We start from the raw sequence: 17,870 nt of genomic DNA, 5'->3' as shown, positions 1-17,870 counted from the left end.
AACCTTGGGACATCATGGCTGACACATAAATCTGATGAATCTGGCATTAGAAGCCATTACAATATACACTGCTCACAAAAATAAAGGGAACACTTCAACAACACAATGTAACTCCGAGTCAATCACACTTCTGTGAAATCAAACTGTCCACTTAAGTAGCAACACTGACTATCAATTTCACATGCTGTTGTGCAAATGGAATAGACAACAGGTGGAAAGCATAGGAGGTTAGCAAGACATCCCCAATAAAGGACTGGTTCTGCAGGTGGTGACCGCAGACCACTTCTCAGTTCCTATGCTTCCTGGCTGATAGTTTGGTCACTTTTGAATGCTGGCAGTGCTGTCACTCTAGTGGTAGCATGAGACGGAGTCTACAACCCACATGAGTGGCTCAGGTAATGCAGCTCATCCAGGATGGCACATCAATGCAATCTGTGGCAAGAACGTTTGCTGTGTCTGTTAGCGTGGTCCAGAGCATGGAGGCGCTACCAGAAGACAGGCCAGCACATCAGGAGATGTGGTGGAGTCCGTAGGAGGGCAACAACCCAGCATCAGGACGGCTACCTCCGCCTTTGTGCAAGGAGGGACAGGAGGAGCACTGCCAGAGCCCTACAAAATGACCTCCAGCGGGCCACAAATGTGCATGTGGCATGAGGGTTGTATGAGGGCCCGACGTCCACAGGTGGAGGTTGTGCTTGCAGCCCAACACTGTGCAGGACGTTTGGCATTTGCCAGAGAACACCAAGATTGGCAAATTCATCACTGGTGCCCTGTGCTCTTCACAGATGAAAGCAGGTTCACACTGAGCACATGTGACAGATGTGACAGTGTCTGGAGATGCTGTGGAGAACATTCTGCTGCCTGCAACACACTCCAGCATGACCAGTTTGGCAGTGGGTCAGTAATGGTGTGGGGTGGCATTTCTTTAGGGGGCCGCACAGCCCTCCATGTGCTCGCCAGAGGTAGCCGATCCTCAGCCCCTTGTGAGACCATATGCTGATGTGGTTGGCCCTGGGTTCCTCCTAATGCACAACAATGCTAGACCTCATGTGGCTGGAGTGTGTCAGCAGTTCCTGCAAGACGAAAGCATTGATACTATGGACTGGCCCGCCCGTTCCCCAGACCTGAATCCAATTGAGCACATCTGGGACATCATCTCTCACTCCATCCACCAACGCCACGTTGCACCAGTTTGTCCAGGAGTTGGGGGATGCTTTAGTCCAGGTGTGGGAGAAGATCCCTCAGGAGACCATCCACCACCTCATCAGGAGCATGCCCAGGCGTTGTAGGGAGGTCATACAAGCATGTGGAGGCTACACACACTACTGAGCCTCATTTTGACTTGTTTTAAGGACGTTACATCAAAGTTGGATCAGCCTGTAGTGTTTTTTTCCACTTTAACTTTGAGTGTAACTCCAAATCCAAACCTCCATGGGTTGCTAAATTTGATTTCCATTGATAATTTTTATGTGATTTTGTTGACAGCACATTCAGCTATGTAATGAACGAAGTATTTAATAAGAATATTTCATTCATTCAGATCTAGGATGTCTTATTTTTGTGTTCCCTTTATTTTTTTGAGCAGTGTAGTTAAGCCTGATCTCCAGACTCCCAGTCATAAACTGCTATTGGAAACTGGCCAATAACGCAGTCATTATTAAAATATTTTTAAAAGATCAAAATGTGAAATTGCTACTGAGTTTACAAAGGGGTGGGAACAAAAGAGAGTAGTAAAACTCTTTGAAGACCCTTTAATTGTCTTGCACACAATCCAGATGGCAAAATTAATTGTTGTAATCATGATAGCGCACTAGTCCTTAGTTTTATTTTTACATTCAAGGTGATTCTGCACATTGAGAAGTAGTAATCTCAATACAATTCCATATCGGGTGTGAAACCAGGTTACTGAATTATTATGCAATTCTCAGTTAAGTCTGTTTCTGCTTGCTTCAATCATGGATCAGTGAAAATTATCTCCAGAGCAAAATTATCTCTGAAGATCTTCCACATCTTTGACTTGTTCAAGTTATCGATTTCATTTCTTGGGAGGAAAAGTCTAGGGAAAAGAGAAAAAAAAACTAGTTCTCTTATGTAAATGATTTAAACTAATGCACAGAAAAGTACAAAATATTTTTCTTATATCACTGAATTTTGAAATAATAGAATATAGCCTATTTATTTTATTTTCCCAGAAAAATATTCAACTCTTAAGCAACCCTTTGGTTCCCATTAAGAATACACGTGCCTGTCTCCTGCGCATAGATGGTGCCATTGCGTCTCTGCAATGCTATCATTCACCTCCAAATATTACTCATAGAAAGAATGACAAGTGTGTCACATCTAAGAAAGCTGAATTTTCAAGCACATAAAACTCATACTTTCATGAGTATTGGTACTCAGCAATGCTCATTTATGATGTCTCAAATAGATGCAATTGGGAGGGGAACCTGTATAAATGCCCCCAAGTAAGTAAATATAAATAGTTTAAGAAGAGCATAGTTTGGGAAAAGAATATAATAGCTTGAATGCAAAATAAATTCTAGCCAACGCTAAATGTATTTCCAAACATTGGCAAACAAGCAATATGAAACATAGTTTAACAGATTAAAGAAAGAGAGAAATAACACTTTCAACATAAATTATCCCCTTGCTTAAAAACCCTAAGGTGCCACTCTAGTATTTTGGATCTGTTACATGGCAAATACAGTTATTTATCCGTAGTGACAAACTGAATGGTACCACTGATGAATCATTTTCAAAAAAAAGAGTTGTGAGCTTTTACTAAATAATCACATAACTTTTCTTATAGGCTTAGTAAACTTTATAAATCCATTAAAGGAAAAACAGTAATAGGAACATCTCTCTACACTGGGGTCTTCAAACTTGACAGCTTTAAGACTTGTGGCCTTCAACTCCCAGAATCCCTCCTCCAGGCATGTTAGCTCAGGAATTCTGGGAGTTGAAGTCCATAAGTATTAAATTTGCCAAGTTTGAAAACCCTTGCTTTACATGGTAGAGGCATTTTTTTAAAGCTGGTATTCTCTGAAGAGTTGGCTCACACTAAGCAATATTAAATGGCAGGCCTCTTTTTCTCAACAGACTATCTCCCCAAAATACACAACCCCTTAGAAATAAAGAAACACCTGTCTCTTTCTATGCAGACTTAAACTAAGCTTCTATAACCTAAAGTCTCTTATACCCTGGCTCATAGCTCTGGGTGCATTTTGGCTTTCTTTTCCAGTACATATGTGCTTTCAAACACCACAACTTACTGATAGTCCTGTATAAAAGCTGTGTGGAAACAAAAAAAAAAAGCACAGCCACCATAGCCTCTTGGAATATCCTACATTTAAAAAAAAAAGACAAGAAATACAGTTAATGCTACTTAAACATCAAGCCATCATCACAGCCAAACCATAGAAAGAACTGAAATCCATAATAAGATGTCTTAAACTGGCCACTTATGGTCAATTTATGGAGAGAAGTCTAGCAGCTTAAAGCTGCAAAACAGAAAAGTCTGAAGTTTTTTTCAATCCATATCAACAATTGGTCACTTTGAAGCATGTCTATATAATTTCCTTAATAACAATCTGGAAGTAATTTGCCACTCTTTTTAGAGGTTTTTAGTTTGGCATTTCCTGGTGGACTCCAAAACAGGCCTACCCAACTTAGCTTTTTAAAGTCAGCCAAGTTTCGTAGGTGGGTATAAGATCAGCAGGATGGTTAAACCATTTAAAGATTTCGTGACTGAGATGGAATGGAATGACTATTTCAACAAGTTACAAATGTGAAAGGTATGCAACAAAGTCACCATTTTTCAACTTACAGAAGTAGCTTCAAATCTGACTTTCACATCATTTCTGATGACAGGACAGTTCTTCAAACCAATTACTAACAGGTCATTTTCATGATCAAGGAACAACTGAAACAAAATAGATATACATCTTATTTTAATTCACTAAACGTTTCTCACAAAATGCAAGACTGTAATTTATTATTTCTTTTTTCATGCACTGAAATCACCACAAAGGAGCTTGGAGGGAGGTTCAGCTCATTATCTGTTAATATTTCAATAAGTCTCTCCACTTCAGAGGACAAGATTATGTACGTGAGAGACTGACAGTCATATGCATATTGCATTACCCATTTTGGCTCAAAAGGAAATTTTAAGGGTAAGAAGTCATGCCATAAAACTGCCATTTAGCTCTTGAACAGATTGTAGTTCTATAACTATATAGCCACATGCAACATTAGGAGTTCTCTATTAGTGCTTTAGGTAATAATTAGCTCTCCTCTGCAGCTTTTCCTAATTTGCTTCTCAAAAGTTACTTCTCTCAGGGCATGAACATTAAAAATACATTCTTCTCTGATTCTCAGATAGATCAGTGCCACCTCTAGTTAATTTATCACTATTTGTGGGAACTTACCTGACATATAATCATCGAACAGCCTTTCTGGGTGGTAGTCAAATAGCATGCTAGCTATTTTTGTAAAGAACTGCAAAAGGATCTGTTTTTCTCACAACACAGCCAAAAGGAATAGCAGACGCTGCCATATTGCAAGTCAGATTACTAGCGTTCCTAGCATTTTCTTTTTTATACTGGTTCTCCAGGATCTCAAATAAGAAGTTTCTCCTCCTCATTTATAGACACTTCAGACTGAACTGAAACAAATACCTGGTGTGCATTCCCCTAAGTATGGCCCATCTCACTACTTTATTCATTACTGCTCATTTGGAGTGGTTCAATCAGGGAATTCAAAGCAAGGATGCATCAGTTTCCATTGTAGTACACAGATCTCATGGGACAAATGGGAACTCTATCAACAAATCCTGGCCTTCATGACTGCAGGATTGTTAAATTAACATGAAGCTCTGACCTTGCAGTTCATCTGTATTGCGCAATTGCATTGAAATGCTACTTCCTTCTTCATGTTTATCTTTATTCTGAAATCAGTCCCATTGCCTTTACCAACTCCTAAAGAGGGGAAAGAGGAGAATTGGAGACAAGACGTGCATTAGATAAATACTGGAACCAAACAATGGAATTCACATTTTAAACCAAAAATATCCTGTGATGTTGCAAAACGATCAGCTCTTTCATCTCCTAGTCTTTTCCAATCCAGTTTAAAATGCTCTCAAGATTTATTTGGACTGTTCTGACAACTTGACTATTTAAATGCTGGGAATACAATAGTATTTATAGGTTTGCTAATCTATAATTCATTGAGAACCATCAATCAATCATTCCTAGATTGCTTTACTTTCAAGCTGGCCAATAACTGCATTTTACTTTATCTACATCATTGTGGGGCGGAGATGCAGCTATAGTATGAAGGAAAGCTGTGCAATAGGGAGATAAATTGCTTTAAAATTGCAGGTGCATTGCTGCCTCATAGCAGCAAACTTGCTTTCCAACCTCTGAAACTTGCAATGCTGCTAAACCACCACTTCTGTATTTGTGCAAGCATATTTCTACAATGGGAAACCCAAATGTGCAAGCATATTTCTACAATGGGAAACCCAAATGTGCAAGCATATTTCTACAATGGGAAACCTAAAATGCTGAGACAGGTTGAGTAAAGAATCTCCACCAAAGAGGAGCACAGATCTCTTGAAACCCAAGGCAACTGGTCAGTTCACTTCCTAAAATGACATCAGTGGGCTAAAACAGCACCCACACAAGGATATGTTGTAGCTGCTACCCGGCTAAAATGGATGGCTGAACCTGTGTGAAATAGTCTGAAGGGTTTGAACATCCTCTTTTTAAGATGATACTGGTCTGCTATAGATAGCGACTTTCATGGAACTCAGAAGAGAAACTACAGGGATTCCAACTCATAAAAGTATCCTAAACAAATCTAGCGTCTTCATGTCAAGTTTGAAGAAGGGATAAAAGAAAGCTGAGCATAATAGCCAATGTATTATCCTGCATAAATGAATACAGACTTAACAGCCAGAGAAAACAAACTAAAAATCTAATGCAAAATTTTGTTTTACCTATTTCTACAAAAAACTAGTGACTCTTAAATCAGATGTTGCTTTATTTTATTTTTTTAACAAATTTTATTCAGTTTTTCACATTAAAAACAAAAATCTCTTTTTAGTGGACAATATATTTCCAGGTCATCACACAAATATGTCATTACATACAAATATGACAGCAATTATACATTCATATATGCATACTTAATTCTATTATTACCTTTTCCATTCCAAATTTTCAGTAAGGAGAGAAACAAACACATTAATTCTGGCCTCTTTCATTAATCTCAATCGAAAATTCTTTTTGTTTCATATCAATTATTTCAAATATAATCCTTTAATATTTATTTTAAAAATAAAGATAAACAATATGTGTTTGCCTAATAATAATGATGATGATAATAAAAAAGTTACCAATGTCTCTCCTTGCTTTTAATAGTCTATATTAACTTATTAATTTAGTTGGTTTTTTAGTCTGTCATATTCCCTTTCCATTACACATTCTTTTTATAAATTCTAGATTAATACAAATTTTAACAAAGAAAAAAAAAGTATAGGTTTCCCCCCTTTTACTGCTTTGAGTGTGACACCTCAATGATTAAAATATACCTTTATTCCCTCATCTTGATTTCCAATAAACCATTATCTTTAAGAAGTTAAAATAATAATCATTACATCTTTTCATTTGGATTCAGCAGCATATTTTTCCCCCTTGATTTTTAATAAGAGTTATTGGTATCTATATTACCCTATTTTCTAAATATTTTTAATTGCAGAAATATTCTTATTACTCCTTGTCACCCTGCAGAATCCCCTTTTTAATTCAACAACCATTATCTCTGAAAAAACAATTTCTTTTCAACATTTTACTATTTCCGTATTTCTTTATTTCATGCACCTGTTTCTTACTGCTTCTCCTCCCCCTCTTTTCCCCATATCTTTTCTCATTCCAGTTTATATCCTTTCTTAATATCTTCCTTTCCCCTTTTCTACTGGGTCTTTCTGCCTTTCCCAACTTCACAGGTATTCCCCCTTTTGATTGCCTTCTTAAATCTCAACTTTTTAACTTTCCTTCTTTCTCCACTTCTTTGTAGTGTTCTTTGTGTTAATTGTCTATTTAAAATGTCTTCTCCTTGAATTGACTCCTCCTCCTCTGAAGCTCTTTCTTCTTGTTCTTCAATCGCCGTTTCCATTTTTTCTAACACAGAGCAAGGTGATTTGCCTCTTTCCTGTAGTAATTCTCTCATATTTTTAAGTTCCATTTTTAATTCCCGAAGAAATATCATTACATACTCTTATATTTTATGATCGTTAAAGTCCACAAAAAAAACCACTTTTACTTTCCTTCTTTCTTCTTTCAGTTTTCTAAGGTTCTCAGTTATTCCAGTCCAGGGTTTATACCAAAAACATCAATCAGTCCCACAAACAGTCTTTCCTTGCTTTGTGCTTTTTTCTGGTTCTGCTTTCACTTTCTAAGATTCTTACTTTGTTTCAATATTTCTGTAATGTTATATCCACACAAGTTCATTCAAAAACAGGATGCTTTCCCTTTTATTTGAGCCAAATTTTTGTCAAAAGGTGACACTCGCCATTATACAAAGTCTTCACCTTTTCCCCCTATTTTTTTATTTAGGGTTTTTCGAACCTCTATATTCCAGCACAGTCCAGTCTCCAATTTGTAAACTTTATTATTATTATTATTTGACAATCTTAAGTCCAGCTTTATTTTATGCCTGTTTATTCCCAAAATATTTTAGTCCAATTTAGTTGAATCTTTAGTTCCAGCTTCTTTTCCCGGTTCGAAGCCCCGCTTAGCTGTCAAAAATATTTTCTTTTTTTTCCCCTGTCCCTTTGTAATTTCTCTGCTCACTTTTCTTTTCTTAAAAATCCCATGTTACCTTAATCTTTTGTTTAATTGTATTGCCCAGTTGTCCTGGTTCAGATGTTATCCACCTCTTTCTTCCCTCCTGCACAAATCTTAATCCAGCTGAGTCCTTCTCTTCGGGGTGGCCATTTTAAACCACTGCTGCAGTCATCTTCGGGGGGAAAAAGACCAAGCCCAGGTGGGGAGATGTGGCTCCCCTCAACCTGGCTTGCAGCTTCCCCTTACTCCACCACCCCTCCAAGGCAGCTTCAGCCCCTAATCATAATGATCGGGGCTCTCCAACAAAAGAGCACGGACCATAGCCACAGAGTCGTGACCTACAGTCCGTCAGCGAGGAGGCTCTGCCTTCTTCCCAGATGTTGCTTTATTTTAAGCGGTGTAAAAAAGGGAAAGGGGAGAAAGGGAGTTAAAAACTTAAGCATTGAAGCAACAACCTCCCCAAAAAAGAGTAATTTGAAAAGTAATCATAATATCAGGAAGAAGTAGAAGGGAGGATCACAGATGGGAGAATCAGATAGAAAAGGGAATAAAAAGGGGAAGGAGAAAAAGAGAGGGAAGAGGGAAAGGAAAAGAAGCTACAAAAGACAGAAACAAGATATAGAGGTACAGGAAAAGCATACAAGAATTAAAGGTATAAACCTATTTAAAACACAGAGACAATGGTTAAAATTTTACTTGAGAGGATTCTGCAAGGGTGCATGGAATAGCATGGTTATATTAGAAATAGAAAAGGGTTAGAAAATAGGTTAGATGATTAAAGTGATAGAAAAAAATTCTATTGATGCGTAGTGGAATATTTGTAAAGAGAATAAGGCTCTCAATGATTTAAAAAGGAAGTTTTAAAAAAATTGGAAAGAAACATGGAAGATTTTTATCAGTTGACAAGATGAATTTGAATAAGAATAATAATTTTATTGACTATTGTTAATTACTATTGTTTGGTTTTTTATTTAAATAAGTAAACATAATATAAGTAAATATTTAAATAAGTAAAATATGAAATATAGATGATTAAAGTGAAAGACAGCTGATATTACTAGGTAATGTTTGTTAAAAGAAATAGAAATGTAAAAGATTGTTATTGATATTAATGGCAGAGCTGTACTTGAATAGAATAATTATTCCATTTACTACTGTTATACAGATATACAGATACTTATACATGTATACTTTTTTCTTTTAAGAATTTAGTGTGTAATTTTAAGGGAATGTACCAAGCAGAATTTGATTGAAAATAGGTATGTGTTATAAAATAGAGGTTAGAAAATGAATGTTGTAACTGTAAAGGTGCAACTTAAATTTTTAAACAAGATTTGAAAAAAAATACAAAGATGTTACACTCCAGTCTAGTAATTACAGGGAAAAATTTGTTTTATGAGAAAAGATAATATGAAATTGTAAACAGGACAGACGAAAGTATAAAAACACTGATTAGAAAGATTTTAAAAATTAGAAAAAGATATCTAATTGAATTAAGAAAGGAATTAGATAATTTAAAATAAGGCTATAGGAAGTAAAGAAAGGGAAAAGCTATTGAAAAAATGTGAAAATAGTTATAAGATATGGATTAGGATGTATAAGATAAATATATATTGAGTTTATGTCTGTATGGAGAAGAGATAACCTGGGGGCACGCTGTTCTCAAAAAAAGATATTTTATTTGTATTTGTATGTTTTGTGAAAACTTAAATAAAACTTTTATTTAAAAAAATCAGATGTTGCTTTGACTAAATTACTTAGACTTCTCCTGTGACTTATAAACATATCAGCCATTTAATAGGGACTGTTCAAAGAGATGGTAAACTCCACTCTTTCCCCTATATATTCTTTCTATAACTTCGTTCCAAGTTTTTTCCCCCAAGTCCTTGTTTGTTTTTTAAATTCTACTTCCAACAGAGGGAGATGGGGCAGTCTGATTCAATACAACCAACAGCCTTTTTTGTGTGTGTGGATATGAACTGACCAGCTAGAATGGGTTCAGCAAGCTGTAAATGTCAAGAATATTCAGCCTGACCATTCACAGACCTACTTTGACGGTATAGTACTAGTGATGGAAGGAACCGAATTGATCTAAGTGCTGATATTGCAGCATTAGCTGGAAAATCCCCTTCCTACAGCATTTTAGTGCCACTTACCTTGGATAGCATAGAGTTTTATGCATCTGATTCTGAAAGGCTTCTCTGGTGGGAGGATCAGGTTGTATTTTGATTTCAAGATTGCATAATATTCTACATACCTACTCTGCAAATAAAATTTAGGAGTGCCTTGAGACAAAAATAATTTTATAATCTATAATAAATATAATTAAAAATTCATATCTGTATAAAATAAAAATCTTAAGGAAAGCAAATGCCCTGCTAATCCAAAGGGGGAGGCTATTTGTCATGATATATGGCAAAGTTGTTGGGAAATGGAGCAAAGAGATATTGCCCAGGAAATACCCTGCAGTTGGATGGTAGATAGGGCAACAGGCTCAGAAAGGATCTTCCAGAGTTTCTCAGGAAATAAATGAAACAGTGGGAGAATTGTACTTTCAAACTTGCAAAACTGATGTCAGCCTTACCAAGTAGCCAGGCAGGAAGCAAGATCAGATAATCTAATTCTACTTCCTTGTGAATAATAGAAACTTGAAAGTCTGAAGGTACAGCCCAAAAAACTCCCTTCTGAGCCTCTTGTCCCAACTACTATCTAGCTGTGGGATACGCTGTTTCTTATCTGACCATTCTCTAGGTAGCATCTCTTTGCCCCATCTCCCAAGGTATTTCCCATATCGTTCTCTGATGTTTGACTTCATAAAGGGGGGTGGGGGGGAATTTAACATTCATGTCCCAAGTTTCGCTTAATCAAAACATGGCCAAAACCAAAGCTCATATAATTGAATGAAAGAAGTGAAGCAGCACTTGAGAAATGCAAGGTAAAAACACAAGATAACTATTTAAATTACACAGCTATTTTTTGCCAATCAATCGTGTTAGTTCTTTGATTCAACCTTACACATGGCTTCATAGTACATTTTTACCTGTGATGGAGTTTCAACACCCTGAAACTTGGTGCTAGTAGTTTCATCAGTTCTTCGTTTGCCAAAGTACTCCAAACTTTCCTTAAACATTGAGAATTATGTTACTATAAGTATTGTAGCACCTTAGAGTATTTAATAAGAACTAACTAGAAATCTTATATGAGAAAAAGTGCACAACTTGGGATTGGCAGAATGCCTCAGAACTACTCATTATTTGTGGGTAGCATACCAGAGCTATACTTCAGAAAATAGATGTGTCCAAGAAAACCAACTGGGAAGAGTGGAGCAATACTTAATTTGGATTTAGTTAAACATTTACTGTAATACATATTTAGCTATTTTTCCTTTTCAGTCACATTATAAATTACAATTCATAAGCAATTTTTGGAAGAACTCTATAGGCAGCACCTAAATTAATGCCACTTTAAATAGAATTCCAGGAGACATCCAAATAATTACAAGTTGGACAATTTAACATTTACTGCAGACAAACAGCTAAAATAGTAATCAGAGGAAGGGAAAACAGTTGGACACACATAGGAACAAACCTTGCTGAAGGAATTTCACACGGTTTCAGAACAGCAATACATACCAGGCTCTATTACATGAAGTCCTGGATATGGCAAATTCAAAGTCCTTATCAACATTGAACAAACAAAAGTTGCATACTAGGTGGTTTGGTCAAACTATCCATTTTTAATCCCATTTTATATTTGGAACCCACACAGAAGAAATTATGGGAGGTAGCACTTTTCAACACACTCTGCATAGTCATTTCACATACTTTAATTCATTCAGAAACAAGAGGGAAAATATCAACATTACTTTGGTACCTGCGCAGTCTTAAACTGGCCGGTGTCAATAAGCCAGATGCAAATCATAGTTCCAGTCCTACCTGCATCAAAAAGGGGAAATCAGTGACTTAGAAATAATGATGCTGTTGTGTTTACTTGTCCCCAAGAATGAGGCAATGACAGCATCAGTATTAAGCAACCCCACCCCTGCAGCTCCTAACAAATCTGAAAAGCACCTTCAGCCCGCACATCTACCACCAGGTGATGCAAACAGCTTTTGCAGACAGGTGCTATCAGTGAATGCTAAAACTATTACAGAATTCCCATGCATCCCAGGTAATGACTGATTCTTTAAGGTTTACAGAAGGGCTAAAATGACATTCCCCTTGAGCATGTCTGAAAGAGACTGGATCACTACAGTGCATTCTGCACAGGGCTATTTTTCAAGACCATGTGAGGCTATGATCAGCACATCCCTTAACTAATGCATTATCTGAAAACATTTTATCAGCCCTTCAGCAATAATACTGACAGCTGCTAGCCTCTATGCCTCTCCTGCACTATAAGAATTGTCAAAAGAGAGATCTTTGGGAATGCCTTCCAAACCACAAAGTTCACATACCTTTCCCACCTTTACAGTGTATTGCTATAACATTGCGGCTGTCCTGTTCCATCCACTTCCTGACATTGGCAGTGAATGTGAGCGTCTCCCTTAAAGAAAAGGAAGAATGCTTGTTTAAGAGCTTATCTAGATATTACTGTAGAAAAATTAAAATATTCGATCATTTATCAGAACAGCACAAGTCCATCTGGCAGTGGAATTTCTTACAGCCACACACCATTTCCATTTAAGCTTGTTTGGGTTGCCTCTGGAGATAAGCCACATGAAGCACAAAGTTCATAGGAGAGATTTTAAGGACTTCCCACTGGAAGGGGTTTTTGCTGCTCACAAGTGGAAACCAGCTGAACTTATTAACAGTCTTCTTTTCTGGGGAGTGGAGACAAACAGATTAGGCTTGGAGGGCTTTCGTGAAGAACGGCATTTTGAGAGATATTATGATGGATTATGGGAATAGAGGATCAGGATAGGATAGCCTGCTAGGGTGGCTTGGCAAGAACCAGACTTTTGAGCCCAGAGTGTGGGTGTATGGTTGGTTAATTGGCTTGTAAGGGAGGAATATGTACTGTGAGCACACCATTAAGGATGGTAGCCGGACGATCCCAGTAATGATGGGTTGAGGGGTATATGAGGAGGCCCAGAAAAACAATTGTGAGGAAGAGCAATCAATTTGATGACCATCCCTGCTTCCAGTGGGTTTGATTCTGGATTTATACTATCAGCCCTAAGGTAGACCAGACTAGGAAACTGAATCATTGCAGGCCAATACTACTTTTACTATAAAATTACAGTAACACAAACCTGCAACCTAAATGCATTCCCACCCACCCCAATTTATGAGATAAGAAAACATCTTGCATGAGATGTTTTCTCAGGTTACAATTTTGCCCAGGACTTAGACTTCTTTTATCTGACACTTATCTTGGTAGCAGCTCTTTCTTCTGTCCCGCAAGGTCATTCCTTCTTTCTATTACATCTACTAAGGTTGTGTTAGTATTATATTATGATACGGTATTAGGAAATACATATGTTACTATATTGATTGTTATTGTTATTTAGATTGCATATAATACAGGGATGGGATTCAAATTTCTTAACCGGTTCTATGGGCGTGGCCTAATTTGTGGGTGTGGCTTGGTGGTCATGTGACTGGGTAAGCGTGGCTTGCTGACTGGGGGTGGCTTGGTGGTAACACGACTGGCTGGGCATGGCTTGTATGTAAATATTGTAAATATTTATGTAAATATTGAATTTTTATGCTTGCAAGCAAACTCATAAAATTTGCTAACAAGTAAACTCATAAAATTAACTCACAACACACCATGTATGTAACTATTAAATTTTTTATTAAAAAAAGAACAACTTTTACCCAAAATCAGGTAATATAGTAACATATGTATTTCCTAATACCGTTTCATAATATAATACTAACACAACCTTAGTAGATTCCGGGCAGCAGGGATCAGAATGGGTGGAAAATGGGGCACACAGAGGCCAAAAATGGGGCGCACAGAGGCCAAAAATGGGATGCGGAGGCTGAAAATGGGGCATACGGAGGCAGCAACAGGCAATGGCAATCCCTGCAGCCTGAAACAGCTGATCGTCAGGAAGCCGATCCAACCGACAATCAGCTGCTTGTGCTAAGCAGGCTGTGCTGAAGCTGAAACAGGCTATTTGCTGCAAGGAAGCAAGTTGCTAGGAGGCAGAGGTTGGGGCCAGCGGGTGGGCGGAGCTTCAGCAACATATACTGTATAAGATGCACATGCATTTCTATCCTCTTTTGCGGGTAGAAAAAGTGTCTTATACTCTGAAAAATACGGTAAATTGAATAGTTTATAGATTTTCATAGGTTACATATTTTTATGGACTATAGATATATGCAAACTTTAATAAACTGGACTTGGTTTATTCAGCCAGTGGTTTTATATTTAATAATTTTTTTTATTTTATTTAATAAGCCAGTTGGTTTATTGTCAAATCTACACAGAACCATTGCAGAATCATACTTACGCTAGAGAGGGAACAGTGTGGTCATCAATAAACATCCGCTCCACTCTATAATGGAAAATCTCTGGGTCATAGCCTTGCTCACCTGCAGGAAAAAATATTATACAGATATTATGTATATAAACAGAGACAGAGTTCCATTAGGAAGATTACAAAGCAATACTTTGGACAAATATCTAGATCTTAAATGTCCTTAAATGCTACTTGGGACACTATGCACAATTCCCTTTGGGCATCTACATAACTCCATGCTCCACCTGATTTTCTTAATATTAAAATATACACGCAGAGTTTTTAAAATGGAAAACTATGTATTTTCATCCTTCTTTCATGAATATCTGAGTTCCTTAAGAAAATAAAAATGTTAAGCAACTTTAATCAACATGTTTAGTTTGGAGGTAAGCCCATCTGTTCAGAAAAAAAGCAACACTAAGCCAGGGCAATACAACATATCTAATAAAAGGAATACTAATAGCATGGCAGGTAACATTTTGGCAAACCTTTACTTTTGAAATTGATTATATTCCTGCCAGTCATCTTGAGAACAAGCAATCTTTACCAGCAATTGTTCTGCAGCAGCACCAATTGTTCTCAAAACTTTAAACGTATCTAATGCAAAAAGGCTGGCAATGTCTGATCTATAGCAAATTATATATAAATTTGATGTAAATCTGCCTCCACTCTAATTAGTCAGTGGAAGTTCCAGTTTTAACAATAGATTGGAGAAGAATTTTTTAAAATTAGCAACAAAAACATCTATAGTGCAGTTATATTTTTAGAATCAGATGTATCAAATTACAGTATGTATTTCATCTCAGTATTTAAAATCCAGCAGTGCATGGCCATTTGAAATGTCAATACCTATATGATTCATTAAATATACATACACAATGTTGCATGCTATTAAACTGTGTAGAAAAATAGCAAACTACATTTATTCCAAATTTATATTGGAGTTGACAGGATAGCAAACAGCAACATTTTCAACCCTCCTCCCTGCCATTATAATGAATTTTGTTGCTAACAGAAACTGTCTTCAGTTAACATCTAGTTTTTAGATAGGTAGTTGCCTAGCTACAGGTAGTCCTCAAATTATGACAATTAGGACCACAGTCTTGATCATTGAATGACATAGATGTTGTAAACTTAGAAAAGTTTGATTCAACACTTGCCACAATGAGGCCTGACATTAAGAAGTGAACTGAAAAAATCAGTCTATAACCGAAGCAGTTTTTCCCTTCTAGAGGTTTTGTACCTTCCATATGTTTTGATATTACAACATAAGAATTTCAGTCAGGAAGGTATTGAACCCACCAGATGGGAACCACTAAGTTGGGAAAACATGGAACTGAGGAAAACTAAATAAAAACCATTATGTTGAAGAGGTTAAAAATGGGAATATGAACGTATCTTAAGGCTATAAACAATGAGTTCTATATCATTCAGAACTTTATTTTAAAAGGAAGCAGTTACTGATTTAGTGTGGAGTGGTTAAGATATATGATACCCAGGTTCATGTTCTCCATCAGTTATGGACATTCACTGCATATCTACAAGGCAGGGCTAAGACTGAAGATAGTGAACGTCCTGGTTTGTGATTAGAGCAAATGCAGTAAAAGTTTTCCTGACTGCTCCAGTTTTGGTAACCAAGAAACAAAGTAATACTTACTACAAAGATTGTAGACTTTGTAGTGGTTTCCATGTTTTGTATCCAAGAACTTTGCAACTTCCTTTAAAAAAATAATAATATATTTTAATTGTCAAGGTGGCATGAATTATTACCAACTTTATGTAGCTGGTTTCAGACAGAAAGTATTTCAAGGAAGATTTAAATCTCAGATAGTGTTTTGGTGCCCATATAGAGACGTATGGCAACCTCCTACAATCTGACTTCTGCTTCCATAATTTCCAAGCAGTATGCCTGAGTGAATTATAAATACTGGTATTGCTAAAGTCCATCAATAAGCTAAAGCAGTACTCAGAGAAAGAGACAAACCGAAGTGAATATACTGCATATTCTTACAGAACGGTCCATCTGTTAATAAGCTTTTTTAATCAAAATGCTGTACCAAGAAAAATATGCCACCCAAAGGTAAGCCTAAAATTTTTCATATGCTTTAATTTTCACAATTTGCTTATCTTCAGCTGGCAAATTTCATGATATTTTAATTAAAAATTCGAGGGTCAGCTTATCTGTTTATATACAAGTAGTCCTTAACTTGCAACCATAATTGAGTCCAAACTTTCTGCTGCTCAGCAAGAATTTGCCTCATTTCATAACCTTTCTTGCTACAGTTGTTAAGTGAACCCCTCCAGTTGTTAAGTTATTAATGCCATTAAGTGACTCTGGCTTCCTCATTTGATTGTCAGAAGGTCACAAAAAGTGATTACATGATTCCAGGGCACTGCAACTGTCATAAATATGGGTCAATTGTCAAGCATCTGAATTTTGATCATGTGACTATGGGGATGCTGCAATAATGATGTGAAAAAAGGTCATGTCACTTTTTTCACTGCCATTATAACTTCAAACAACCACCAAATAAATTGTTGTAAGTCAAGGACTACCTGTACATGCATTTTTAAAAAGTACTACCATATAAACCCAGCCACAGATAAGCTGTACTCAGTTTTGGGGGTGCATATCTTTGAGTATATATGGATATGTGCTTATCATACTATAGTCCATAGCGTGGAGAACCTATAATAAATCTTCATTATGTGGATCATACTGATTTTTTATTCAAAATGCAGAAAGCATTTTCGCCTTATTTGCAAACTCAAAGAATTGTAATTTTCACTGCTAAATTTGATAACTGCTGAAGGAGCCAGATAGTCAGGATTATGAGGCCTGCAGAACTCACCAATTTAAAAGAGGAATTAAATACCATTATTAACAGAATAACAAAGTTGGAAGGGACCTTGGAGGTTTTCTAAACCAGGTCCCTGCTCAAGCAGGAAACTATATCATTTCAGACAATGGGCGTCTAATCTCTTCTTAAAAGCCTCCACTATTGGAACAACCATAATTTCTGGAGGCAAGTTGTTCAGCTGATTAATTGTCAGGAAATTTCTCCTTAGTTCTAGGTTGGCCTTCTCCTTGAGTAGTTATTATTTCTCATTACTTATCATTGAAACCCATTTTTTCATATGTTAAGTAGATGCTAAATCTATATCCGGATTCAGGCCAAAGCTTTGAGGAAAAAATCCTAAAGGCAGACTATCTTTTATTTTGCAATATAGCTTTAACTACCAAGATGTCTTTTCTTCTACAATTACCATTATTATCTCTTACAGTCATACTAAAATTAAACACAGCCAATAGTAACTGGGAGTGGAGGAAAACAAAGAGGAAGATTCACAGAGTAACAGAAATTATTTCCATTATCTTTTAATCTTTAGATTACCCCTATAGGATTCCTGTAGAAAGCTTGCTGCCCAGAAGATGGAAACGACATTGCTATAACACGAGCTAATGAATAGATACAAATAAGCAAAAAAGAAAGAAAATGTTAGATCTGCATTGTGAGACAAATGTGAGATTTTTCATAGGTTCACTACTT

At 36.6% G+C, this 17,870-nt stretch overlaps 1 protein-coding gene across 1 annotated transcript in view; it reads right to left on the bottom strand.

Annotated features, from left to right (window-relative positions):
* Nucleotides 1-1,342: 1,342 nt before the first annotated feature.
* Nucleotides 1,343-17,870, bottom strand: part of LOC113442666 (phosphatidylinositol 3,4,5-trisphosphate 3-phosphatase TPTE2-like) — a 39,756-nt gene continuing 23,228 nt past the window's right edge. Inside the window, exons 8-18 of the mRNA XM_087918329.1 lie at nucleotides 17,715-17,779; nucleotides 15,977-16,037; nucleotides 14,311-14,392; nucleotides 12,304-12,392; nucleotides 11,721-11,782; nucleotides 10,888-10,968; nucleotides 10,004-10,109; nucleotides 4,879-4,976; nucleotides 3,827-3,922; nucleotides 3,273-3,343; nucleotides 1,343-2,056 (exon numbers count right to left, since the gene is read on the bottom strand). Coding sequence (XP_087774455.1) covers nucleotides 1,954-2,056; nucleotides 3,273-3,343; nucleotides 3,827-3,922; nucleotides 4,879-4,976; nucleotides 10,004-10,109; nucleotides 10,888-10,968; nucleotides 11,721-11,782; nucleotides 12,304-12,392; nucleotides 14,311-14,392; nucleotides 15,977-16,037; nucleotides 17,715-17,779 — 914 coding nt within the window. The 3' untranslated portion in view covers nucleotides 1,343-1,953. The remainder of the gene's footprint in view (nucleotides 2,057-3,272; nucleotides 3,344-3,826; nucleotides 3,923-4,878; nucleotides 4,977-10,003; nucleotides 10,110-10,887; nucleotides 10,969-11,720; nucleotides 11,783-12,303; nucleotides 12,393-14,310; nucleotides 14,393-15,976; nucleotides 16,038-17,714; nucleotides 17,780-17,870) is intronic.

The sequence above is a fragment of the Pseudonaja textilis genome, chromosome 1, assembly GCF_049901715.1.
Source record: "Pseudonaja textilis isolate UNSWEBS1 chromosome 1, rPseTex1.2, whole genome shotgun sequence".
Lineage (NCBI taxonomy): Eukaryota > Metazoa > Chordata > Lepidosauria > Squamata > Elapidae > Pseudonaja > Pseudonaja textilis.
Note: the sequence above shows the minus strand (reverse complement) of the source record. Positions and strands in the feature narration are given on the sequence as shown.